The sequence below is a fragment of the Schistocerca serialis genome, chromosome 5 (genome assembly GCF_023864345.2).
Source record: "Schistocerca serialis cubense isolate TAMUIC-IGC-003099 chromosome 5, iqSchSeri2.2, whole genome shotgun sequence".
NCBI lineage: Eukaryota > Metazoa > Arthropoda > Insecta > Orthoptera > Acrididae > Schistocerca > Schistocerca serialis.
Window position 1 is genome coordinate 579,615,731 of NC_064642.1, and position 27,135 is coordinate 579,642,865.

A 27,135-nucleotide genomic window follows, 5' to 3' on the forward strand; every position below is an offset into this window, starting at 1 on the left:
AACCTAAAATCAAATATGGGTAATGCAGGTGTAGGCCCAATGATAAATAGGAAAATAGGAACATGGGTAAGCTACTACATACAGCATAGTGAATGTATTACTGTAGCTGTGATAGACATGAACCCAATACTCCCCACAGTAATATAAGTTTGTATGTCAACTAGCTCTGAAGACAATGAAGAGATTGAAAGAATGTACAATGAAATAAAAGAAATTATTCATAAAGTTAATGCAGAGGAAAATTTAATTCAGATGTGGAATTGGAATTTGATGATAAGAAAAGGAAGAGAAGTAAAAATGGTAGGAGAATATGGACTGGTTAAAAGGAATGAAAGAGGAACCCACATGGTAGAATTTTGCACAGAGCATAAGTTAATAATTGGTGACACTTAGTTTGAGAATTGTGTAAAAATGTTGTATAGATGGAAGAGACCTGAAGACACTGGGAGGTATCAAACTGATTATATAAGGGTAAGGGGGTGATTTAAAAAGCAGATTTTAAGCTGTAAGACATTTCCAGGTGTAGATGTGGACTGTGATCATAATTTACTGGTTACAAATTGCAAATTAAAACTTGCAAAATTGCAAGAAGGTAGGATATCAAAGAAACAATTTTGGAGGAAGCATTAGGCAATGAGTGCCTGCACTGGAGAAAAAAAAAATATAATGGATGGTGAATGGGTATCTTTGAAAGATGAAAAAGTGACAGCAGCAGAGGATCAGTAGGCAAAAAAACACGGCTTAGTAGAAATCTTTGGATAACACGAGACAGACTGAATAAGATGAATGGAGAAAATACAGAAATGAGGCAAATTCAGCAATGAAAGGAAATACAGACACCAAGAAACTGATACTGGCAGGAAGTGCAAAATGGCTAGAGGACAAATACAAGGTTGCAGAAGCATCTATCTATAAACAGAGGAAAATGCTCGACCACCAGATCTGTCTCCAATCAAGCAGATATGGGACATTACCGGATGACAACTCCAGTGTCATCCACAATCAGCATTAACCGTCTCTGTATTAACCAACCAAGTGCAACACGCATGGAACTCCATCCCACAAACTGACATCCGGCACCTGTACAACATAATGCAGGCAGGTCTGCACATTTGCATTCAACATTCTGGCAGTTACACCACTTATCAATGGCCAACATCTCACATTTGCAATGGCTTACCTTGCACTTACATTAACTTGTTATCTTGCAATGTTTATCACTTAAATATATTGCCTAGGCAAGCATATTCCCTAAATATCATTGCTCTATGTTAATTATTTTTTGATGCTTTGTTTTTTTTCTGTTAATGTTGATACTGCCTATAGGAAGAGTAAACAGACCCTCAGAGAAAAGAGAAGTGACAGTATGTATATCAAGAGCTCAAATGGCAAGTGCCTACAGTAAGCCATGAAGGAAAAGCTAAAAGGTGGAATGAATATACAGAGCAGATCTACAAGGGAAATAAACTTGAAGACAATATTATCGAAAGAGAAGAGAAATTAGATGAAGATGGAATAGAAGATACGATACTGTGAGAAGATTATGACTTAGCACTGAAAGATTTCAGTTGTAACAAAAACCCTTAAGAAGATAATATTCTCTTGGAATTATTAAGTTCATTGTCAAGCTAGGAATGACAAAGCTGTCCTTCCTTGTGTGCAAGATTTATGGAACACGAGAAAGAGCTTCAGACTTTAAGACGATTGTAATGATTCAGTTCCAAAGAATGCAGGTGCCAACATGTGTGATAATTACCAAACTATCAGGTTAATAAGTCACGGTTGCAAAACAGTGACACAAATTATTTACAGGAGAATGGGAAAGCTGGTAGAAGCTGACCTTGGAGAAGATCAGTTTGGGTTTCAGAGAAATGTAGAAATACATGAAGCAATACTGACTATATGATTTAGCTTAGATAAAGGCAAATTTACATTTGTAGCATTTGTAGGCTTAGAGAAAGATCTTGACAATGATGACTGGAATGCAGTCTTTGAAATTTTGAAGCTAACAGGGATAAAATACAGTGAGTGAAATGCTGTATACAGCTTGTACAAAAACCAGAAAGCAGTTACACATAAGAGTCAAAGGACATGAAAGCGAAGCAGCAGTTGAGAAGAAAATGAGGATATTGAAGCCTATTGCCGATGTTATTCAGTCTGTACATTGAGCAAGTAGTAAATGTAACCAAAGAAACAATTGGAGAAAGAACTGAAGTTCACTAAGAAGAAATGAAAACTGTGACACTGTAATTCTGTTTGAGACAGCAAATGACTTGGAAGAACACTTGAACAGAATATAGTGTCTCGGAAAGATGTTACCCTTATAATGTCAACAGAAGTAAAATAAGGATAACGGGATGCAGTCAAATTAAATAATGTGATGCTGAGGGAATTACGCTAAGAAATGAGACGCTAAAAGTAATAGATGAGTTTTGGTATTTTGACAGTAAAATAAATGATGGTACAAGTAAAGGGATATAAAATAAACTGGCTGTAGCAAGGAAAGCATTCCTGACAAAGAGGCATCTGTTAGCACACAAGAAAGAAAAAAAATTGTAAATGTCAGGAACTATTTTCCGGCTGTATTTATCTGAAGTGTAACCTTGTAAGGAATTGAGAAGGTGGATGATAAGCAGTTAAGACAAAAAGAAGAAGAATGCTGAACATTGGATGGGTTGATTGCGTAACTAATGAGGAAGTATTTAAATCAAACTGCGGTGAAAACAAATTTGTGGCAAAACTTGACTAAAAGAAGGGGTCAGCCATCAGGACACATTATAAGGCATCAAGGAATTATCAGTTTGGTGCTGAAGTGAAATGTGGGAGGTAAAAATCGCAGAAAGACACCAAGGGATGACTACAGTGAGCAGGTTCAAACTGATGTAGGATGCAGTAATTATTTGGGGGTGAAGAGGCCAGCACGGAACAGGCAAAGGTGGACAGCTGCACCAAATGAATCTTTGGACTGAAAATTACAATAATATTAATTAAATCAGAAAATGTCATTTTCATTAAAATTATGAATCCAATCAACATTTGTTAATTAACATTTCAGTTTATTAATGAATATTGAATTCAAATAAAAGCTTTAAAAATCAGCACCAAACCACTGACCTCACGGATATGAGACTAGAGGAGGAGGAGGAGGAGGAGGAGGAGATTATTATTTAACATCTCATAGACAACGAGCACATTAGAGATGGGGCACAAGCTCGGATTAGGGAAGAATTGAGAACGAAAGCAGCTGTGCCCTTTGAAGGAACCAACCTGGCATTTGCCTTAAGCAATTTAGAGAAATCACGGAAAATCTAATCAGGATGGCTGGACACGGGTTTGAACCGGTGTCCTCCTGAAGGCGAGTCTAGTGTGTCAACCACAGTGCTACTCTTCTCAGTATGAGACTAGACTGCCACACTCTAAGCTATGGGCAATATCAGTACTTCAGTTGAAATGTCTTGCATTTATTAGCACTTGGAAAAAATTGATGTCTGTGCACCGACTTTAAATTCTTACAAGTATGAAGAAGATCGAAGAGGGCCAGTCCATTAACGTCCCCTTGTTAGTTCATTTATTTGCATGACAGTGGTTGCACTTATTCTCTGCAAGCATTGTGAGCCAATTTTATACAACAAATGTAATTTTCTCCAACTTACTTTGTTGCTCATTTAGGAACTTGAACTGAATTATAAAAAAATGTTTCTTACCTTGCGAAGAAAACATTCGCCTGTTACTACCAATGATGGCAGTATTTCCATGAAAAGAATAGTATTCTATTAAAGGAGATCCTGCGCAGTAAGATGAATGAGTCCGTTTTCGAAAATGAGCATTTGCTATTTTGCAGCTCAGACGGAAAAGCTCACTGTGAGCAGTCATTTGTACAAATCTGAAAAAAGAAATAATTTCAAAAATCGTTTTTGTTTGCACCCAAAAGGAAATAAGCAAAATATGATGATAAAGAAAAGGACATGAGGTCGTGAAGTACTAAATAATACTTGGGGCAGAAGATATGGAAGTAGACAACTAGAGGCACAAACATTAACAGAAGTCACATCAAACTGAAAGATGCTGTAGATTTGACTTCCCACATGTTTCTAAAATGCATGTATTGGAAGCAAGGTTTGAGATGGTACATACAATGTAATCCAGTTTCTGTTAGGCAGAGATACCTCGCAGAAGGTAATGTGTGTTATCAATACAGGACAACTATCTGCATCTACTGATTCTCACCATGGTTTTATTATCATTATGTTGAGAAGGAATAGTGAGCAGTATTTGCATATATACTAATGCAATACATATGCTACCAGTGGCTTACTGTGTCAATCACAGAACTGATTGAAGCACAATAGTCTGGAGCAGGATGACCTCAGACAGTTCTTAAGAGTTATATTGGCTGGAGAACTGTATGTCCTCTAAATTAGCCAAACACAACATACAGTACATGAAACAACTACTCATACAGTGGAGTACAGGTGATGGGCAAATGTGTGTGGTAAGCCCTAGAGAAACTAATTAAGCAGAAAATAAACATCCCAACAAATCAGGGTGGGGGGAATATGACTTTGGTATTAGTTTGGCAGACTTACTACATAAGCAGTAACTACTTACACAAGTCAAGCTGTATTGTTGGGAGGGAGAGGAGAGAGAGAAAGAAAGAAAGAGAGAGAGAGAGAGAGAGAGAGAGAGAGAGAGAGAGAGAGAGGAGGGGGAGGGGGGGCAGGGAATCACTGACAATACATTATGAAGTACTTGTGGACTCAGAATGAGTGAGATAGTAAAAAGAGAGTACTGGCATTTTTTTTTCCTCTTCCAATATCCTAATATCCTGGAGTTTTTGGTAAGGGCTAAGCAGATAGGCACTATGATACAGATTCAGTCCACATAAAATTTTCCAGCACCATTCCCTCTCACATTCTGTACATTCCACACAATACATCAATCATCCACCAAATATACTCACCCAGGGCACTATTCCAGTGTAACTATCTACAAATTAAATAATACTGCATACCCACTGAATAACTCGACAAGTACAAAGAGAAAATAGGAGTTCACTGTACCCGGTTTCAACTGTGACTGAATACAGCAAAGTTGTAGTTTCCATTGGTAATCATAACAGTCAGAGTACAAAAAACATTTAAAATTTCACCACAATTGTTCTTACCCTCCCAAAATGGATTTCCGACACCTACTCTCCCTACAAAATTTCTTGTCTACTGCTGTACCACTCCAATGTCAAAATATCTTGCTCTGTGAATCATGTTCCCCTGCCACACCCCAGCTGAAAACCAGTTGCACTACCTCCTGCTCTAACCATCCAAGTAGAGGTTATTGTTGTTGTGGTCTTCAGTTCTGAGACTGGTTTGATGCAGCTCTCCATCCTGTGCAAGCTTCTTCATCTCCCAGTACCTACTGCAGTATACATCCTTCTGAATCTGCTTAGTGTATTCATCTCTGGGTCTCCCTCTACGATTTTTACCCTCTGCACTGCCCTCCAATATTAAATTGGTGTACCCTCGATGTCTCAGAACATGTCCTACCAACCGATCCCTTCTAGTCAAGTTGTGCCACAAGCTCCTCTTCTCCCCAATTCTATTCAATACCTCCTCATTAGTTATGTGATCTACCCATCTAATCTTCAGCACTCTTCTGTAGCACCACATTTCGAAAGCTTCTATTCTCTTCTTGTCTAAACTATTTATCGTCCACGTTTCACTTCCATACATGGTTACACTCCATACAAATACTTTCAGAAACGACTTCCTGACATTTAAATCTATACTCAATGTTAACAAATTTCTCCTCTTTAGAAATGCTTTCCTTGCCATTGCCAGTCTACATTTTATATCCTCCCTACTTCGACCATTGTCAGTTATTTTGTTCCGCAAATAGCAAAATTCCTTTACTACTTTAAGCGTCTCATTTCCTAATCTGATTCCCTCGGCATCACCCGACTTAATCTGACGACATTCTATTATCCTCGTTTTGCTTTTGTTGATGTTCATCTTATACCCTTCTTTCAAGACACTGTCCATTCCGTTCAGCTGCTCTTCCAAGTCCTTTGCTGTCTCTGACAGAATTACAATGTCATCGCCGAACCTCAAAGTTTTTATTTCTTCTCCACGGATTTTAATACCTACTACAAACTTTTCTTTTGATTCCTTTATTACTTGATCAATATACAGATTGAATAACATCGGGGAGAGGCTACAACCCTGTCTCACTCCCTTCCCAACCACTGCTTCCCTTTCATACCCCTCGACTTTTATAACTGCCATCTGCTTTCTGTACAAATTGTAAATAGCCTTTCGCTCCCTGTATTTTACACCTGCCACCTTCAGAATTTGAAAGAGAGTATTCCAATCAACATTGTCAAAAGCTTTCTCTAAGTTTACAAATGCTAGAAACGTAGGTTTGCCTTTCCTTATTCTATTTTCTAAGATAAGTCGTAGGGTCAGTATTGCCTCACATGTTCCAACATTTCTACGGAATCCAAACTGATCTTCCCCGAGGTCGGCTTCTATCAGTTTTTCCATTCGTCTGTAAAGAATTCGCGTTAGTATTTTGCAGCTGTGACTTATTAAACTGATAGTTCGGTAAGTTTCACATCTGTCAACACCTGCTTTCCTTGGGATTGGAATTATTATATTCTTCTTGAAGTCTGAGGGTATTTCGCCTATCTCATACATCTTGCTCACCAGATGGTAGAGTTCTGTCATGACTGGCTCTCCCAAGGCCGTCAGTAGTTCTAATGGAATGTTGTCTACTCCCGGAGCTTTGTTGTGACTCAGGTCTTTCAGTGCTCTGTGAAACTCTTCACGCAGTATCATATCTCCCATTTCATATTCATCTACATCCTCTTCCATTTCCATAATATTGTCCTCAAGAACATCGCCCTTGTATAGACCCTCTATATACTCCTTCCACCTTTCTGCTTTCGCTTCTTTGCTTAGAACTTGCATGCAACCGGTGGTGGAGTGTTCGTCGCTGTTAGTAGTAGTTTATCCTGTAGTGAAGTAGAAGTGGATAGTTCCTGTGAATTATTATGGGTGGAGGTTACACTAAACAACCGAACTAGGTTAATAATCGGCTCCTTTTACCGACCTCCCGACTCAGCAGCATTAGTGGCAGAACAACTGAGAGAAAATTTGGAATACATTTCACATAAATTTCCTCAGCATGTTATAGTCTTAGGTGGAGATTTCAATTTACCAGATATAGACTGGGACACTCAGATGTTTAGGATGGGTGGTAGGGACAGAGCATCGAGTGACATTATACTGAGTGCACTATCCGAAAATTACCTCGAGCAATTAAACAGAGAACCGACTCGTGGAGATAACATCTTGGACCTACTGATAACAAACAGACCCGAACTTTTCGACTCTGTATGTACAGAACAGGGAATCAGTGATCATAAGGCCGTTGCAGCATCCCTGAATATGGAAGTTAATAGGAATATAAAAAAAGGGAGGAAGGTTTATCTGTTTAGGAAGAGTAATAGAAGGCAGATTTCAGACTACCTAACAGATCAAAACGAAAATTTCTGTTCCGACACTGACAATGTTGAGTGTTTATGGAAAAAGTTCAAGGCAATCGTAAAATGCGTTTTAGACAGGTACGTGCCGAGTAAAACTGTGAGGGACGGGAAAAAACCCACTGTGGTACAACAACAAAGTTAGGAAACTACTGCGAAAGCAAAGAGAGCTCCACTCCAAGTTTAAACGCAGCCAAAACCTCTCAGACAAACAGAAGCTAAACGATGTCAAAGTTAGCGTAAGGAGGGCTATGCGTGAAGCGTTCATTGAATTCGAAAGTAAAATTCTATGTACCGACTTGACAGAAAATCCTAGGAAGTTCTGGTCTTACGTTAAATCAGTAAGTGGCTCGAAACAGCATATCCAGACACTACGGGATGATGATGATGGCATTGAAACAGAGGATGACACGCGTAAAGCTGAAATACTAAACACCTTTTTCCAAAGCTGTTTCACAGAGGAAGACCGCACTGCAGTTCCTTCTCTAAATCCTCGCACAAACGAAAAAATGGCTGACATCGAAATAAGTGTCCAAGGAATAGAAAAGCAACTGGAATCACTCAATAGAGGAAAGTCCACTGGACCTGACGGGATACCAATTCGATTCTACACAGAGTACGCGAAAGAACTCGCCCCTCTTCTAACAGCCGTGTACCGCAAGTCTCTAGAGGAACGGAGGGTTCCAAATGATTGGAAAAGAGCACAGATTGTCCCAGTCTTCAAGAAGGGCTGTCGAGCAGAGGCGCAAAACTATAGACCTATATCTCTGACGTCGATCTCTTGTAGAATTTTAGAACATGTTTTTTGCTCGCGTATCATGTCATTTCTGGAAACCCAGAATCTACTATGTAGGAATCAACATGGATTCCGGAAACAGCGATCGTGTGAGACCCAACTCGCTTTATTTGTTCATGAGACCCAGAAAATATTAGATACAGGCTCCCAGGTACATGCTATTTTTCTTGACTTCCGGAAGGCGTTCGATACAGTTCCGCACTGTCGCCTGATAAACAAAGTAAGAGCCTACGGAATATCAGACCAGCTGTGCGGCTGGATTGAAGAGTTTTTAGCAAACAGAACACAGCATGTTGTTATCAATGGAGAGACGTCTACAGACGTTAAAGTAACCTCTGGCGTGCCACAGGGGAGTGTTATGGGACCATTGCTTTTCACAATATATATAAATGACCTAGTAGATAGTGTCGGAAGTTCCATGCGGCTTTTCGCGGATGATGCTGTAGTATACAGAGAAGTTGCAGCATTAGAAAATTTTAGCGAAATGCAGGAAGATCTGCAGCGGATAGGCACTTGGTGCAGGGAGTGGCAACTGACCCTTAACATAGACAAATGTCATGTATTGTGAATACATAGAAAGAAGGATCCTTTATTGTATGGTTATATGATAGCGGAACAAACACTGGTAGCAGTTACTTCTGTAAAATATCTGGGAGTATGCGTGCAGAACGATTTGAAGTGGAATGATCATATAAAATTAATTGTTGGTAAGGCGGGTACCAGGTTGAGATTCATTGGGAGAGTGCTTAGAAAATGTAGTCCATCAACAAGGAGGTGGCTTACAAAACACTCGTTCGACCTATACTTGAGTATTGTTCATCAGTGTGGGATCCGTACCAGATCGGTCTGACGGAGGAGATAGAGAAGATCCACAGAAGAACGGCGCGTTTCGTCACAGGGTTATTTGGTAACCGTGATAGCGTTACGGAGATGTTTAATAAACTCAAGTGGCAGACTCTGCAAGAGAGGCGCTCTGCATCGCGGTGTAGCTTGTTCGCCAGGTTTCAAGAGGGTGCGTTTCTGGATGAGGTATCGAATATATTGCTTCCCCCTACTTATACCTCCCGAGGAGATCACAAATGTAAAATTAGAGAGATTAGAGCACGCACGGAGGCTTTCAGACAGTCGTTCTTCCCGCGAACCATACGCGACTGGAACAGGAAAGGGAGGTAATGACAGTGGCACATAAAGTGCCCTCCGCCACACACCGTTGGGTGGCTTGCGGAGTATCAATGTAGATGTAGAAGCTCTTGATATTCATGCAAGTGGTTCTCCTTTCTCCAAAGGTCTCTTTTAAATTTCCTGTAGGCAGTATCTATCTTACCCCTCGTGAGATAAGCCTCTACATCCTTACATTTGTCCTCTAGCCATGCCTGCTTAGTTGTTTTGCATTTCCCGTCGATCTCATTTTTGAGACGTTTGTATTCCTTTTTGCCTGCTTCATTTACTGCATTTTTATATTTTCTCCTTTCATCAATTAAATTCAATATTTCTTCTGTTACCCAAGGGTTTCTACTAGCCCTCGTCTTTTTACCTACTTGATCCTCTGCTGCCTTCATTACTTCATCCCTCAGAGCTACCCACTCTTCTTCTACTGTATTTCTTTCCCCCATTCCTGTCAATTGTTCCCTTATGCTCTCCCTGAAACTCTGTACAACCTCTGATTTAGTCAGTTTATCCAGGTCCCATCTCCTTAAATTCCCACCTTTTTGCAGTTTCTTGTTTTAATCTACAGTTCATAACCAATAGATTGTGGCCAGAGTCCACATCTGCCCCTGACAATGTCTTCCAATTTAAAACCTGGTTCCTAAATCTCTGTCTTACCACTATATAATCTATCTGATACCTTTTAGTATCTCCAGGGTTCTTCCATGTATACAGCCTTCTTTCATGATTCTTGAACCAAGTGTTAGCTATGGTTAAGTTATGCTCTGCACAAAATTCTACCAGGCGGCTTCCTCTTTCATTTCTTCCCCCAAATCCATATTCACCTACTATGTTTCCTTCTCCTACTATGTTTCCTTTTCCTACTCTCGAATTCCAGTCACCCATGACTATTAAATTTATGTCTCCCTTCACTACCTGAATAATTTCTTTCATCTCATTATACATTTCATCAATTTCTTCGTCATCTGCAGAGCTAGTTGCCATATAAACTTATACTACTGTAGTAGGCGTGGGCTTCGTGTCTATCTTGGCCACAATAATGCGTTCACTATGCTGTTTGTAGTAGCTTACCCGCACTCCTATTTTTTTATTCATTATTAAACCTACTCCTGCATTACCCCTATTTGATTTTGTATTTATAACCCTGTATTCACTTGACCAAAAGTCTTGTTCCTCCTGCCACCGAACTTCACTAATTCCCACTATATCTAACTTTAACCTAACCATTTCCCTTTTTAAATTTTCTAACCTACCTGACCGATTAAGGGATCTGACATTCCACGCTCCGATCCATAGAACGCCAGTTTCCTTTCTTCTGATAATGACATCCTCTTGAGTAGTCCCCGCCCGGAGATCCGAATGGGGGACTATTTTACCTCCGGAATATTTTACCCAAGAGGACGCCATCATCACTTAATCATAGAGGTAGAATCACTTAAAAACAGCTATGCCATATACTACTTCACTCTGTGGTTTTGTGCATGGATGAGGTTGTGAAAATCTGTATATAGACATACACAAGAAAAATCACTTATGAAGCTCTGAATTAGTACAAGCTTAATCTCATTGTTGCACCCTTTGCAACTCACACTCTCTGGAAACTCGACATAACACTACTTTCTCTAAATTCCAAGCGAAACCAGTTTCTAAATAACATACTTTTAGACATGTAAAACACTTCTGATAGCGATCACAAAATTATTTTTACACGGATTGAACGATGGATGGCTGATTAATGGATGGTTTTGATCAGTGCTTCATGCACGACCATAAGAACAGCAGACTCTGCTTTCTTTGTGTGTCCATAAGATTTGATTTAATTTCTTGCTGTAAGCTGTTGGACAAATATAGACTGATCATATTAGAAATGGTCTAGCAGAATGAGGTCTGGGTTGCAGCATTTTATGTATAAATGTACTAACTTTGACAGACATTTGTAGTGAAGACAAATTCTCTCCAACTACGAAACTGTAGCTGGTTCAATCAGAGGAAGCTGATGACGATGATTTTGATTTCAAATTCATTGAATGCTTCTGTTATAAAATATCTTTATACACGTTTTGTGAATCTCCAGAATAATGAAGCCTCTGGCAAATATTTTAGTAACTCGTGTCGATCATAACTTGGCTCCTTTGTATGGATTTAGCATTACTGTTGATGTCATACATGCAACATAAATTATTCCCATTGCTGTACTTAACACTTATACTACAATACGATCAACAATGCTTACATTTATTGAACTGATGAATTTTATATCAAAACAGCATTGCTCGACAGCGCAACGTAACACAGAAGAGTGATATACTAAGTGCTAATACAAGACAAACATTCCTTGCCAAATTATTGACTAAAGTGCAGCACCTAACCTATAAAAACAAAATGACTCAAAGAATTTCAAATAGCTGTACAAGAACAAACTATTCACATTATCTGCGAGAGAAAAGATTAAGCTTTCTCTTATGTTGACATAATATAAACAATACTGAAGCTGCACTTCACCCACTATCATCCGCACCCGAGCAGGCGAGCACCTGCTAAACACTCATGCGCGTCCACGACCTACCCTGTTACCCTTCGGCGATGGACATACAACCTGTAATGTTGGTGACAGTGTTGACAAACGAAAGTGTACTCGTGGACAAATGATATCCAATAATACAAAAGGAAAGATGGCTGCCAATGGATGACTGTTGGAATTGAGGAAGAAATAGCAAGTTGTGTGAACTGATGAAATGGAAGAGTACCGTTAGTCATTAGATGGAATACGCAAGACATTAAGTCGGGTGCAGCCACTGTGAAGAGGTAGTCAATCATGGATGGACCACAGGGAAGTATAGACACTGATGTTTGTTGTGAAGAAAGTGGATTCAAACCTCAAAAAGAAATAGTTTTCAACAAACTATTACCGTTTGCAAAGGAGCTAGAAGAAGATGCAACACGACTGCTATCAGATATTAAAGCGAACATTGGAAAATCAGTGTTGTTACGTGAACTGCGACCAGGTTGTGGTATTTGGACAGCAAGACTTTCCAAGTAAGTTTAGTAACTTAAATGTTTACCAGTGTTATATATGTACCCCTTTTTTCAAATCTCTAGGCTATGGTGAGCGACAAGTTTGTTCATTATGTAAACATACAACGTCATTGTTATCGCAGAGGTGAATAATATTGGCATATTTGCTTTCCGCTAAAGTAATTCGTATACATTACAATCAGATTGCTGTTACCTTTGTACGGAACAGCAATACATACAAAATTTGCCATTAAAGAATCGCTCAGCTGTAAAATGACACACTTAAACACCAATTTTTATGGCTTTCGACTTAGAAATGTTGCATGATGTTACAGCATCTGTAAAGAGAATTGGAAAAAGAACATGTTTTTATCGATCTTACGTTTCTAATTGTTGGAAGTTATACGGTTTATTCACAAATTACTTTTTACATGAAGTTGACCTCCAGAAACTTAAGCTTTTACCTCTCAACTTTATAATGCACATTATGGTGGATAACAGTTCATTTTACACCAGTGGTTTGGTAATAATAAATACCATATAATATTGTAATGATATACTTGTGTATGCTACTTAAGAGAAGGTGTATACCAGTATCAAAGGGTATGCATTCATTGCGAGTTTTGACATTCCCCCCCCCCCCCCCCCCCCTCTCTCTCTCTCTCTCTCTCTCTCTCTCTCTGGCCATTAACTTCTTTACTATCCTTTATTACTGTTTCTTTTTAATCATAAAATGAATTGCACACACATCTTGAGATGTAATCATTATGCTGTCCTGTCAGTTTGTGATGGATGGAAATTATTGTGACCTTTTCCTCCCAATTTACTGAGGTACTTTATTGAGCACCTTTTCTTAGTTGCGCGCACACACACACACACACACACACACACACACACACACACACACACACACTCCAAGAGACTTTAGTTTATCTATTCCATTTAATTTTTTGCCGTGTTTCACAATTATTGAAAACAATAGAAAAGTAGAGATAACAATTCACCATGCAGAGTTTGTGGCGGTTGGTCATGGCATAAACAAATGAGAACTGTGAGTACACAGTGATAGAGGAGTGGTATGGGGGAACAAGCCCTCTTACAGTGCTGGCAGCCTGTGTCAGTGTTGTATGCTCCTGCAAAAACAAAACTGACGTAATGGTTATAGGGATTATCAGTTCCTTTTGGTGCTTTGGGGGTCATACTTGGTTGCTCTCTTGGTCTGGAATTAGTCTCTTCACTCAATTCAAAATACAAAACAAAAGCGATGCACAATACAAAGCAGAGTACACAAAGCATTCGATAACTGCTACAGTGCAGTTGTTTACGGAGGTTAGCAGTGTTGTAAATGTGGTTGTTCAGGTCCAACCTCTATCAGTATCTTAAGATACTATAGATACAGGCCCAGTTAAAAAGTATTTTTCCACGTACATGACATCACTTGCGGTGTCCCTCCCCCTTCCATTCCCCTTGTACACTTGTCGCCCATGTCGGTTTTCGCTACTAATTGTGATAAGCAGTGTATGCAAATCTTCCACTTGGGGACACCTGTCACCCCTCTCGGCGTGGCACCCCAAGTGGCATCTGCAAACAACCTAAGATGGCTGCTCAGATTGTCTCCTAAATCGTTTTTATAGATAAGGAACAGCAAAAGGCCTATAACACTAACTTGGTGATACCTTGTCATTGTGGTGTAGCTCACGTAGGGCAGACCACACACACTTTCAAAGAACACTGCACTCAACATCAATATTACGAAACCAAGCAAGTCTGCTATTGCTGAACACTGCATTTCCAGTAGATATTCAATGCAGTATGACAGAACTATGATTCTGACCACAGCAACATCTTTTTGGGACTTCATTATTAAAGAGTCCATGGGAATATGCCTGGTGGAAAAGTTAGTGAACTGTGATAATGGCTACCAGTTGAACAGTGCATGGAACCCCATTATCTCCTTGACTTGTTCTGATCGAAGACAACAGAGTGCGCCAACACCCATGGTGAGCACCATTGCAGAGGGTAGCAGAGTTCTGTGTTTCCACAAGCAAGAGCACTGCCACCAGGAAGTGTGGTACATCTGCCAATGTGATTTTAAAGCATGTGTGGAATACTTGCAGTGGACTATATTTTATGCAATGGAGCAAGTCTTCATCAGTATTTGATGGATCACCTGAAGATGGCTGACAGCTGCACAGTCGAAATATCATGGAATTAATTAGACAACGACCGACTGCAGGCCCAAGATTTGTTTGAACATTCAATTCGCCGGGAAAATTTTAAAATTCATAGTTGTTGCTTTTTCACATTTGAGAGTATATTTTCACTTCGCTGACGAGAGCAATGGGAGGAAGGAGTGTATTCCCAAAATAACTACTAAAGCCTTTTTATACCTTCAAAACTAACAGAAAATGCACTGTCTTGGGGTAAATGTACTGCAGTCCGTAAGGAGCAGATTCATGTGTGTCTTGAGTCTGGGTTGTATTACATAGGAAATTCAAGCTGCCATTTCAGGAATTTGGTTTGTTTAGTGTGTGAGACTAACTGGGAGGCCCTGTCAGGAAATATGTGTGTGGACCAGGCTGAGAATCACGAATATATTCCTAATAACTCTTAAATTTTTGAGTTTTCTAGATCCAGTGTGAGAAAATTGGTATTGAGGATATTGCTTTATTATTTACACAGGTGCAGTGTTTGATCTGAGGCAAGACTCATGGGTAAGACCAACATTTTTAATGGAACTGCATCCTTTCTTTTTGTGGCATTTGAAAGGATTTTTTAAGAGAATTTCAACCACATAATGTATGGGACTTGATCAAATAGCATCAAGATAACAGAAACACAAACCACTGCCCCACAGTCAGGAGAAGAGGTTGCACAAACATCTGTCCTTTTATACCAAATTAGTGAAGAAACATAACTTGGGTATGGTTCTTGTGTTATCTATGCACTCGGAGCCCATCAGGTTGTATTCTGCTGTTGTAGCAGTCACGTAACTTACTTTTAAAGCTATCAAGGCATTCACAATGTAAAAGACAACTGAAAACGTTAATAATGTTTATGGTGAATGTCACAAAACTATTAGCGCAGTGGTGGAGTTGTATGCTGAAGAGTGCCAAACATCTTTGCAAACATTATAAAAAAAAGTTCTGGAAACTGGAAGTAAGGAGAATAAAATACAAGGAAAAAGAAGAGCAATTAGTGAAGAAAATGAAACTAACACTTTAGCAGCAGTAACACAATGCAAATGTCACTAAGTGGCATCTCAGAAGTGCTAGATGGATCAACCAAACTAGTGTTCTGTGACTACTACATTCCATCTGTGAATACTACATTCCATTGCATTTCGTAGTCTTCATATTTCGTTGCATCTACAGCTTTATGACAGTGGCTTTGGGAATTGGTTGCAGTTCACCGAATGTTATCTATGAAAAGTGCTTAGTGGTGTGGCATCTCTCTGCAAAATTTTTTTTTAAAGAAGAAGCATTGTTTATGAACCATGGGCAAGACAATCTTCAATGTGCACTAATCGTCAGTTGAAAATCCACACATGAAGATGTGGACCAAAACAATGCTCTGGGTCTGTCAGTGTTTAATGCATGTTTTGCAAGACCTGCATCATTGGTCCTTGTTTTATTGATGGGTATCTAAGTACACTCAAGTATCTCAAGCTCCTACAATGTGGTGTTGCTCTACTTATTGGAAGACATCCCACTGGACATAAGGCAGTCAGTGTGGTACTAACATAATGGATATCCCTCCTATTCAGCACTGCAGTGGCAGACCATCTTAAGAGAACATTTTGAAAGCACTGAAACGGTTGTTCAGGAAACACAAAATGGTCTGCACACTCACCAACCTTAAAAATACTATAGTTTTGTCTGTTGCAAAAATTAAACAGGAGACCTTTTGTGAAACACCGATGACTCACAAAAACATGAAATGCCGTATAACACAAACGCGTGTTGCTGTTAACTCCAGAGGAAAATTATCATGCAGAAATGTTTCTCCAGAATCACTTTATAGTGTGTGGCAATGCTCAAGGTCAACATTTTGCGCACTTTGTATGGCAGCAGTGATAATGAACACACGAACCTTACCTGAGTTATGTGTTTAACTACATTTGATATAATATGGCAAACATTTGCGGAACCTCTTCTCCTGACAGCATGACAGTGGTTTATGGTGCTGTTATCCTGATACTACTGATGCATACATGTATGTCATTGAAATTCTCTGAGAAGCTTTTTTCAAATGCTACAGGAAAAAATGTATAGTTGTGTACAACAAAAGTATGTTGTTTAACTGTTAGACCACATTAAAGATCTGTACAAAAACACCATTTTTAGTGCACTTTGTCTTGCTAAAGGGTTAGGAAAAGTGACATTTATGGCTGGACATAAACACTGTAGTTTTGGATTTTATAAAGAAAAGTATGACTATGCCATTCATGGGGATGTTGGAAGCACTCGCTGTCTGAAACCTGTTCCACATATTCAGAGTAACTGACATATTTCATCTTTTTGGAATGTGGTCCACTGTTACTTACACTTTCGAAAATAGTGTCTCAGTTTTTATGATGGTGTTCTTCATAGACATCGGTAACACCTAAACTCTGCGAGAACAACATTTTTCATTACGAACTTCAACTCTTTTGAGACTTTTTACTTGTTTTTTTCATCTAACAGTTTTTCCTCTCTCTTTTTGCACTGTTTTCCATCGGACAACTGTGACAGAAAACTGTAAGGTTCTACTTGAAAGAAAGTGAACAACATTACACGACACACAAAGTTAATCACTTGCACAGTGATTGATGAAAGAAGCCGTGTCGATTGATATTGAGTCACCTCAGTCTACAGCGACAACTTTGCTGGCACTGCCAATGCAGTCAGCATTAGCTAGTGGATGATACTGTGTTCAGTGCGCTTACAAACCATGAGCGAAATCATGTTTCTTGTCACGTCGTGTCAGCGGTTGTGTCTGTTAACCATTTGAATGAGTGCTCAAAACATGCACTGTACTGTGGGTCCAGGCCAGTGGGGGCAGTGTAATGCTATGGGGCATATTGATGTTCATTCCCATGGGACCTGTGTTGGTAAACGAAGGCACCATGACAACTGTGTAAACATTATTGTGGATCACCTGCATCCCTTCATGCTTGGACTCTTCCCTGACAGCGATGGGATCTTCCAAATGGATTATTGTACACGTAATAAGGCCAGAAACATGCCACTGTGGTTGGAGGGAATTGATAGTGAACTCATGTTGGTGTCTTAGCCTCCAGATTTGCCTGATCTGAACTCGATGGAACACGTCTGTGACAATATTGTGTGCCAGTTCCACACACACAAACCACAGACCTGTAATTCATGGGAATTACATGATCAGTGTGTAGACATTGGTGCCACATACTGCCGGAAACCTACTAAGGACTGTTAGAACCCATGTTGTGCAGAATTACTGCTGTATTGCATTCCAAACCTAAGCCAACATGCAATTAAGCAGATGGTCATAGTGGTTTGACTCATTAATGTATATCAGAGTTCTGAATTTACTTACCACAGGTGCAACCTGCAATATAGCCAATAAGTAAACACAAAAGTAAAGAAAGAAAGCATTCATAGCTTTTTGGTATGGATGAAAGTAATGGTTACGCTCTTTTGGTTTCAAACATTTTTCTGTTGCATGCATTTAATTCTTATTGCTCACATTGACTGACTAGTAGTTGCACAGCACACACCGTTTGAAAATGAACTGTAACACTCCATGCATACAGTTTCTGATCACAATGTAAAATCAGCATCTCTCTCTCCCATGTGTGAGTTTGAAAAGTGTAATTTTCGGTAAGAGACGTATAGCATGATTTTTGGTTTTGGTAATATGAAAATTCTTTTTTTAATCACTGTATACCATATTTTCAGTAACTAGTTGTAAAATATTAACTTTAGTTGCAACAATCATGTTTAATGAATTACTTGTCTTTCTTCCCAGACGTACAGGATGAGGCATAATAAAGAGCAATTTTTAAAAGACCGTTAAGTAAAAACAATTCGTTAAATTTTTTATGTCATAATCTTAAAATACGTGAAAAAGCATTTTCTGCCGTAGTAAAACGTAGGTTATTTTTTGAAGATATCTCCTGTACGATGGTGTCCATTTTGACGCACACATTCCTCCAACCGGACCTTGAAGTTATTCATCACATTGCGCAGCATTGCCAGTGGGATTTGAACAACTTCCTGTTGGATCCACTCCTTCAGGGCTTCAATTATTTGAGGGGGGTTATTTTAGTAAAATTTACTTTTCAAATAGCCCCACAACAAAAAGTCACATGTTGTGAGGTCCAGTGAACAGAGGGCCATGCAATTCCCCACTTCGGGAGATCACATGATTTGGAAACAAATGATTGACAATGGTCATGTTTACTCGAGCAATGTGGAAGGTTGCCCTGTCCTGCTGGAAAAATTCGTATTGTTCACTTTGTAGTGTGCAAGTTGTGGCATAAAAAAGTTTTCCAACATGTCTGCGTATCTCTGTGAAATCACTGTTAAAGCATTGCCAAGACCACCTTCAGAAAAGTATGGCCCTGTGATCCCTAATGAAGACATGGTGCACCACACAGTAACTTTTGCACAGTGCAGTGGTTGCTGATGCAGTTCTCTTTCGTTAATGTCACACCAGAACTGAAAGTTCTGGTTTTTCATGTAACTGGAGAGATGGAAGTGAGCCTAATCACTGATCCATAAATGGTTTATAATGTCCTTGTCTTGATTAATCATGTCCAAAAATTCTTAGCAGAACCAGCTTCGGCTCACATAATCTGTTTCCTTAAGGGGCTGAACCATTCGGATTTTGTAGGGGTGAAAGTGCAAATCTTGGTGTAAAATTCTTCTTACCGTTCTGTTCGGTGTGTTCCCAAGTGTAGTGCTGTGCCAGTGAGCTGAGTGACAAGAGCTTCTCTCAAAGGAAACTCTTACATGTTCGATTTTTTCAGGTGTGCGCACCATTTTTGGTCTCCCAGGTTTTGTTTTTGTCATTGACACTGTCTCCTTGAAGTTCTCAACCCACTTTTTAATCACACAGGCAGACGGCACTAGCCGATTTCAATTAATGTTGAAATGCTTGCGGAATGCACAGCTTGCTAGCTGGTATGAACTATCGTTTTGATAAAATGCTTTGACAGCATACATATGATGCTGTGGAGTCCAGCACTCCATTATAACTAAATGTTATTTCTTGCCAAATGTAACTGACGCTATCCCATCTACCTCTCTCCGATGCAGCTTGAATCACGTGCTTTTTAAAATTGCTTGATATTATGCCTCACCCTGTATATGGACCCTCCGCCACACACCGTCAGGTGGCTTGCGGAGTATGGCTGTAGATGTAGAAGGGTTGAAAACAGCTCACAATGTATTTTCATATGTGTAAATTTATGATTTCTTATACAGTGTATCTCCTTTCCAGATACATAAAAGTATATGGACTGAAATTTTCAAAAGAAGATCACATAGCATTCATTCATTTGATGTATGAACTAACGACCATTCCTAGCCTGGAACCATGGCTCGTCAGCAAGTTTGCAAATGTATCGATATGCCTCTTGAAGTAAGATTGTGTTAAATTTGTGGTAAATCTGTACAGTTATTTTAATTAACAAATCCATTATCTTCGTCTCCCTCATCCTCACAATCAATGGGTCTCTCTTAAACTTTGGTGCGAGGAATTCTGGACTCCCTTACAACTTTCTCAGTTGTACCCTTATTTCCTCCCTTAGGAATCTAGGATAGTTTTCTTTTCTAATTTTATATGCCTCTGTTGGTAGTTATAAAATTTTGTGTTCTGAAGGTAAGTACTGGCAGCCATTCTGTCTACTATAGTTTTACAGTTATTTTAATCCCATAACCAAGGATTATTTCAATAATCCATCTGTGGAAACTGTTGTTCATGAAAACCCTATGCATTTAATAGGTATATTTAATTGATATAATATAGACAAGGATGGTAAATAAAGGGATTTCTGTAACTTCAAGGGCAAATCAAAAAGTAGCAGTAAACTGTCAGTACTAATGCAATTAACATGTCAGGCATTTGAAATGCCTTGGAAGTGAAAATGCATGCTATGAGAAAGTTTCGGTGTACACCGGCAGATATATTATGTTAGAAAGTAATAACTTAAGTCTGGAAATACATCGCAAGTAATGGGTTAGCCGTTCTTTCTGGCATCTGAGTCCAGCAAGCTATGCAGGAGAGCCTCTGTGGAGCTTGGTAAATACTGTGAGCTACTGGTAGAATTTAAACTCTGAAGGTGGGTCCCAAGTCATACATGGATAGCTTAGTTGATAAAGCATTGCCTGTGAAAGGCAAATTTGAGGGTCTGAGTCACAGTTTAGCACATAGCTTTAATTTATCAGGGGGTTTCAAAGCAGCACGCTGTCCTCAAAAGGGTGACGGATTCATTTGGAAGGACAGTGTCAGCTTCATTACTTACTAATGTTTGAGTAAACTGAAAATCTTTCCTTTATTTATATGTTATAAATTTACTGATTAGCTGGAGACAACATGGATGGGAATTTATGGAGATTAAGTAACATTTGTGAGCGAAATTCATCTTTTCTGTGAACTGTAATCACAGAAGATAAGATCTGCTGCTACCAGTTTTATTTGGAGGCATGAGATTTACCAGTACCCACATCTCAAGAAGTGTAGTCTGTAAACATTTAATACCAAGGCACGCCTGTTGACTGCATTTTTGACAGAATTTCACTGAGATTTACAACCAAAGATAAAGTTGCCGCTGTTTAATTATAAAAAGCAATTCTGTAAAATTACCAGTGTGTTTGACCTGAGTTGTAAAAGCTTGTAAAGTGAGAGTCTGCTGCTTGACATTGCTTTTTTGCCAACTTTTCTTGGACATACATGCTCTTATCATATCCTGCGCTCGAAGATTCTTTTTCGTCTTCTGTCCCTAGGGAATTCTGAAAGACGAGTTTTTTGCAGATATCAAAGAGTGCTTCCACATAACTTCTGTTATGTGATTGGTGTGTGTGTGTATGTGTTTAAATTTTGAATGTCACTTTCTTAAGCAAGACTAGTAGACGTCAAAGGATGAAAAGCACACAAGGCATCATTAGCCCAAAAAATAAAGAAGTTATTACATACTACAGTCAAGTTAGCAATGACATCTGTTTTGGAAAAATTAGCACCTTTCTGCCTCAACTGAATTTTTGTTTTAGATCATTTCTGTTTGGCCTTAAATGAACCATTATTATTCAATAGATACTGAGAGGAGAAAGCGAAAAGTACTGCAGTCTTGCAAGTGTAATGTTTAAACTTTGACCTGTATGAATTCTGTGTATTTCTGTTTTAAGTTGTGGAATACACTCGTTTCATTGTCTACAGTTTATTCAAAAATTGTGTGTAGGAAGAAGGAATTGCTGTCACCAGATGAATTACAGTTGCCATGGAAACCACTATTTGAGCTCTGCGAGAGGATAATGAACACAAGTCTCACTGCAATTGGAATGTATAGATACTTCTCGTAAGTATTTTTAGGTGTTAATGTATGGCAGTTTTATCTAATGTGTAAATATCTAATTCTCAGTTTCACTTTCCAGTTCACTAGAGAATACCTTGAAGAATTTAGTTCATGCTGCGCGTTTGTAAGTAGTCAAAAATATTATATTTCTTTGCTTTCTGCAAGGGAAAGAAAAAAATAAATAAATGTTTGTCTTTTTGATTAGCTACTTTCCTCCTGAGGCAACACAAGAAATGCTTGATGCCTGGCGACCACGCCTATGCCCTTTTGACGGAGTTAATATAGAAAATAACATCGAATTTCTAGAGTGGTTTCTTCCTATTGCACTCCCGCCTGAGAAAAGCCATCTAGGATACAAACTTTGGTTTGAAGAGCTAATGAACCTTTGGAAGGTTTGCCACAATGCTCCTATGTGGGAAAATGTGAGTATAACATTTAACATTCTTTTGTTTATTCAGTTGTAGCTGTTTAGGAGCAGCAGTATTAGTTGTATTTTATCATAATATTTATGCATTGTAAATAGCCATTTGCTAATTCACACTGTTCTCTAAAAGTTGCTGGGATACAGTACACCATTTGTTAAGTGGTGATCCCCCAGCACTTTGTGCTCATTGTCCTCAACATTTGACAGTTTGCCATTTCCTGAGGGAATGCCCTTCTTTTTTTTAAACACTTATGTTCTAATTTATGTTTGCTGTCTGAGTTATCGACTGTTTTAGTGAACGACGCTCGGGCTGTTGACTGTGTTTTACTTTTTATCCATTGTAGCAATAAGGTGAAGGACATTTAATTTTTATTTCAGGACCTTTGTTGTCTCCATGGCATATTTTATGAACCTTTCTTCAAGTCCCTGTTTTTAGCTGTCTTTCCTTCCGATTGGGCTTATTGTGTAGTCGCTTTTAACCCCTTTTTCGGCTTTGTGTCCTATGGTTCTAACATGGACACGTATGACCCTAGTTGTTTTTGTGCCCTAAACCAAAATGAACAGATCTACTACCAACTTGTAATACTGGCACGGGTCATCTACTTTGAAAGTTCTCAAGTCCAGGTTTCAAGATTTTTAGCATTATAACTGAGAGAATAGTTATTTTAATTAAAGTATTATTTATACTTTTTTGCACCGTGTGTTGCAAAATAATTTTATCAGATTGGAGCAGTAAATAAATGAAAGATTATTGCTTTTATATTCACCACATATTTCTTAATATTCTCGTCATATGAAACAGTAAGATGTTAATGGATTATTCAATGATACTGTGATTCAGGGTGTAAAATTATTTTTCTTAAATCTAATCATGACCTTCATGTAAAGCTTGGTTTACATGAGAGCGAACACAAGTGAATGAATATTGTTTCTAGTGTAAATGCGAGTGTATGGTTCACATTCATAGGTGCTCGGTTGTATACCTCTGGTTGTCGGTCTTTCAGTGAATGATCAAAGGAAGTTCACGTTCTCTTTGCTTTAGCAATTTGCGTATTGTGAGCAGCATAGAGGGCATTTGTCATCTCAGTCTGCTTATTTTTCATGTACAAACTACTTCTGTTATTAAATGCGAGTTGTGTAAGCAATGGAGTGGATAGAAGGAAATTAATGCTGCTAATAGAGGGGAGAGAGCAAGAGAGAGAGAGAGAGAGAGAGAGAGAGAGAGAGAGAGAGAGAGAGAGAGAGAGATGTGTAGTTATCCAGATCTGTGATAATTACTTCAAATCCAGAATTTATATTTAATCTATGCCACACTTTTTATAAATAACTTTACCTACTATTCATTAATTAACCAGTTATTCAGGGTGTCCAAGGAGGAATGGTTGGTATTCAGAAATATGATAGGAACAATCATTTGACACAATAAAGCCTAGTAAACATGGGCTCTAAAGTGCAAACCTTAGGAACTATGAGCACTTGTTCAGTAGAAGAGATGTGCTTCACAGTAGCGAAGATGAACAAGTGTTCATAGCTCTTAAGGTATGCATTTTAGAGCCCATGTTTACTAGACTTTTTTGCTTCAAATGATAATTCCTGTCATGTTTTTGAATATTGACCAGTCCTCCATCTGAGTTAGAGGAAAAAACTGCTTTATTTTATGGACAAATTCGATGTTATTTTTTGCCAATTTTGATTTCACGTTTTGTCAATTTTTGTTTCACATTTTGCCAACTTTGGTGTCACGTCTTGCCAATTTTGGTGTCACGTCTTGCCAATTTTGGTGTCACGTCTTGCCAATTTTGGTGTCACGTCTTGCCAATTTTGGTGTCACGTCTTGCCAATTTTGGTGTCACGTCTTGCCAATTTTGGTGTCACGTCTTGCCAATTTGTCTTGCCAATTTTGGTGTCACGTCTTGCCAATGTTGGTGTCATTTTTAGTCAGTATAGGTGCTAATTGTTGCCAAATTCGGTCCTATTTTTTGAATACTGCTTTATTTTTTGTCAGATTTGGTGTAATTTTTTTTACCAAATTTGTTTATTTTGCCAGTTTTGGTGCGTTTCTTGCTAGGTTTGATGTTATTGCTTGCCAGATTCAATATTGCTTGCCCTTTGGCAATCAGCATTTAATTACTAGGTAGGAGCATGGCGATTTCAGGTATCCTGGGAGCTGGTGACTGGCAAGGGCTCTTTTCTTCATAAGTTCTGCTGGATACGCTTCAGTGAGCACCGTGCGGCACGGCAGTGGAACATTGTGTGTCGTAGGGACTGGGTACGTGGGCTTAACGCCCAGATCGCGAGGATGGTGAAAACATGTATAAAAATCCGCTCAGTCTCAAAGCGTGTTGCGCCCTGATGAGATGCATGCATGTTGAGGAGGAACAGTTGCTAGCGGGCAGCTTCTGGAGAACCTGTCCCACTTCAGTTGTATATGGCTTACCCAGGCAGGTGGGGTTCTGTCTAGTTGGATGTCCTTCCCTAGCTGTTCATGAGAACTCCAGTAGATGTAGATCTAACAAACGAACTGCAACAGAAATGGGAAAGTGAACCGCTGACAGAAGTCCAGAATCTTATGGAAAGGGATGTTGGTGAGCTTCAGAAGTTGGCACCTTTTATCGTGACATACAATCTGCCGACGTTGCTGGAGTGTATTGCAGAAGGTTTTTCTGCTACAAGATTAGATGTTACGTCCCAAATCCGATGTTCTGCTTAAAGTGTCAGTGCTTTGGTTGCACAACTATGAGTTGTAACAGTCCTGCTACTTGTGGAAGATGTGACACTGTGGCTCACGAAATAGGTTTTCTGTGCACTGACCCACCAATGTGTCTTAGTTGCCCCAGGCTCATCTGGTTTGGAGCAGGGGCTGTCCTGTCTTCACTGAAGAAAAGAAGATTCAGGAGATAAATCACACAATGTGTCTCATGCTCTTGCTGCAAAGAAGAAATTTAAGGCCACTCAGCCACCAAGTTTTGTGAAGTCTTTTGCCTTTCTGTTGAAGCAGCACGTCCAGAAGATCATTGTTAGCACTCGGACTATTTCGGTTGAGCAGGGCACATCTGCTTACAACTGCAAATGCAGCTGTCATCCTGCCCCAATGGTTCTGCAGCTCAGCCTTTCTATTGATGAAACATTAATAGTTTCTAAACACAGTGTTGGCCAAGGTAAAGACAGACAGAGGAAGAGATCTGGCAAAGTGTTTGTTACATTGACCTTGCCACAAACCAAGCTGGGGACAAAGACCAACAGGCCAAAGCAATCCACTGTGAAGCCCTCAGACTATGCAACCTTGTCCTGTCCATTGCATCCGACAGTGACCATACAATTGATGGTATGGACATTGTTTGCCTGAGGTCACTGGTGAATCCTTCAAGTGACCCCCCCCCCCCCCCCTCCAAAAAAAAAAAAAATCCTTCCTCCGCTGCTGCAGTCTCTCCACCATGGCGGAACAATAGGGGGTAAGACAGGGGCAGACCTACAACTGTTAAGAAGGCTTCCATACTTCAGTGGAACTTGTAGGGGTTCAGGGTGCACATGGAGGAACTATGTCCAAGTGTCGATCATTGTGTATTTGTCTTCAGGAGACTCGTTTCAAATCATCTGACGCCCCTGCACTACGTGGATATGTTCCCCACAAACAGGACAACCTCAGTGGAGACAGAGCTAAAGGAGGAGTGGCTATTTTTGTCAATTTATAGAAAAGCATCTTTATTTGGCATTAGATGTATATATTGCAGTTATTTGTGAATGGTTTTGGTTGTTTCAACCATCATTCAACTGAAAGAAAAGTTACAACATGGGTTGGTTTAAAAAGGCATGTTAGAACTGTCAGGAGCATATTTATAACTTACCTGAGTTTTTCAGTGTATTTTCAAAATTGGGTTATGCTGCATTCCATGTTTTGCCCTTGTTACATTTGGTATATGAAAGTGTCCTCTTTAAGAAATATGTATTTTTATATCATTTTGTTCCTGTTGATGATGGTTGAAATAACTGAAACTGGTCAAAAATAAATGATATATATACAGCTAATGACAAATAAAAGTGCTTTTCTGTAAGTATCTCATGGCTGTAGCTAGTTACCTACACAAATTTTTAATTTTATTTTTCACAACAGCACGTACCACTCCTTGTCTGTCTTCCTCATGACCAACCTACCAGCACTACAGTGTCCGTGCATGTTCGTCATTGGTTGACCATATGTTACCTCTACCTGCAACCACATGTCGTGCTTGATGAAGTGGCTCTCTATAACCTTCTTACTTGACCCCCCCAACCTCTTCATCCTCTCTGGTGATTTTAATGCACAAAATGTGCTTTGGGGCACTGCAACTACCTGCTCCATGGGTAGAGCAACGGAAAGGTTTCTCATGTCTTCATTTGTGTATTTGGTAAATATGGGCTCAAGCACACACTTTTGCACTGCAACAGGGTTGTTTTCTGCTATTGCACTGCAACAGGGCTGTTTTCTGCTATCTATTTGCCACTTTGCTGTCCAGCCCTTGCCTACATTGCTCAATAGAAAGCATCCACTGACTTAAATGGCAGTGATTACTTCTTGATCTGGGTTCACCTGCCAGACAGAGTGATGCCTAACAGAAAACCCCTGTGATGGGTGCGCAGTAGAGACACTTTACAGCTACCATGCTGAGTATAAACATTGTATC

General features: G+C 39.3%; 2 protein-coding genes across 5 annotated transcripts in view; one reads left to right on the forward strand and one right to left on the reverse strand.

Moving 5' to 3' along the window:
- The window catches only part of LOC126481107 (uncharacterized), a 103,599-nt gene extending 91,523 nt beyond the window's left edge, over positions 1-12,076 (reverse strand). For 2 of the 4 annotated variants that reach the window (XM_050104627.1, XM_050104628.1), the window contains exons 1-2: positions 11,734-12,076; positions 3,705-3,883 (exon numbers count right to left, since the gene is read on the reverse strand). In XM_050104627.1, the coding sequence (XP_049960584.1) occupies positions 3,705-3,873 (169 nt within the window). In that variant the 5' untranslated portion in view covers positions 3,874-3,883; positions 11,734-12,076. The remainder of the gene's footprint in view (positions 1-3,704; positions 3,884-11,733) is intronic. The other 2 variants (XM_050104629.1, XM_050104630.1) reach the window with 1 other exon arrangement.
- A 102-nt stretch (positions 12,077-12,178) lies between these two features.
- The window catches only part of LOC126480677 (proteasome activator complex subunit 4-like), a 215,911-nt gene continuing 200,954 nt past the window's right edge, over positions 12,179-27,135 (forward strand). Inside the window, exons 1-5 of the mRNA XM_050103901.1 lie at positions 12,179-12,536; positions 19,980-20,120; positions 21,937-22,053; positions 22,130-22,174; positions 22,256-22,472. Of these exons, the coding sequence (XP_049959858.1) occupies positions 12,316-12,536; positions 19,980-20,120; positions 21,937-22,053; positions 22,130-22,174; positions 22,256-22,472 (741 nt within the window). The 5' untranslated portion in view covers positions 12,179-12,315. The remainder of the gene's footprint in view (positions 12,537-19,979; positions 20,121-21,936; positions 22,054-22,129; positions 22,175-22,255; positions 22,473-27,135) is intronic.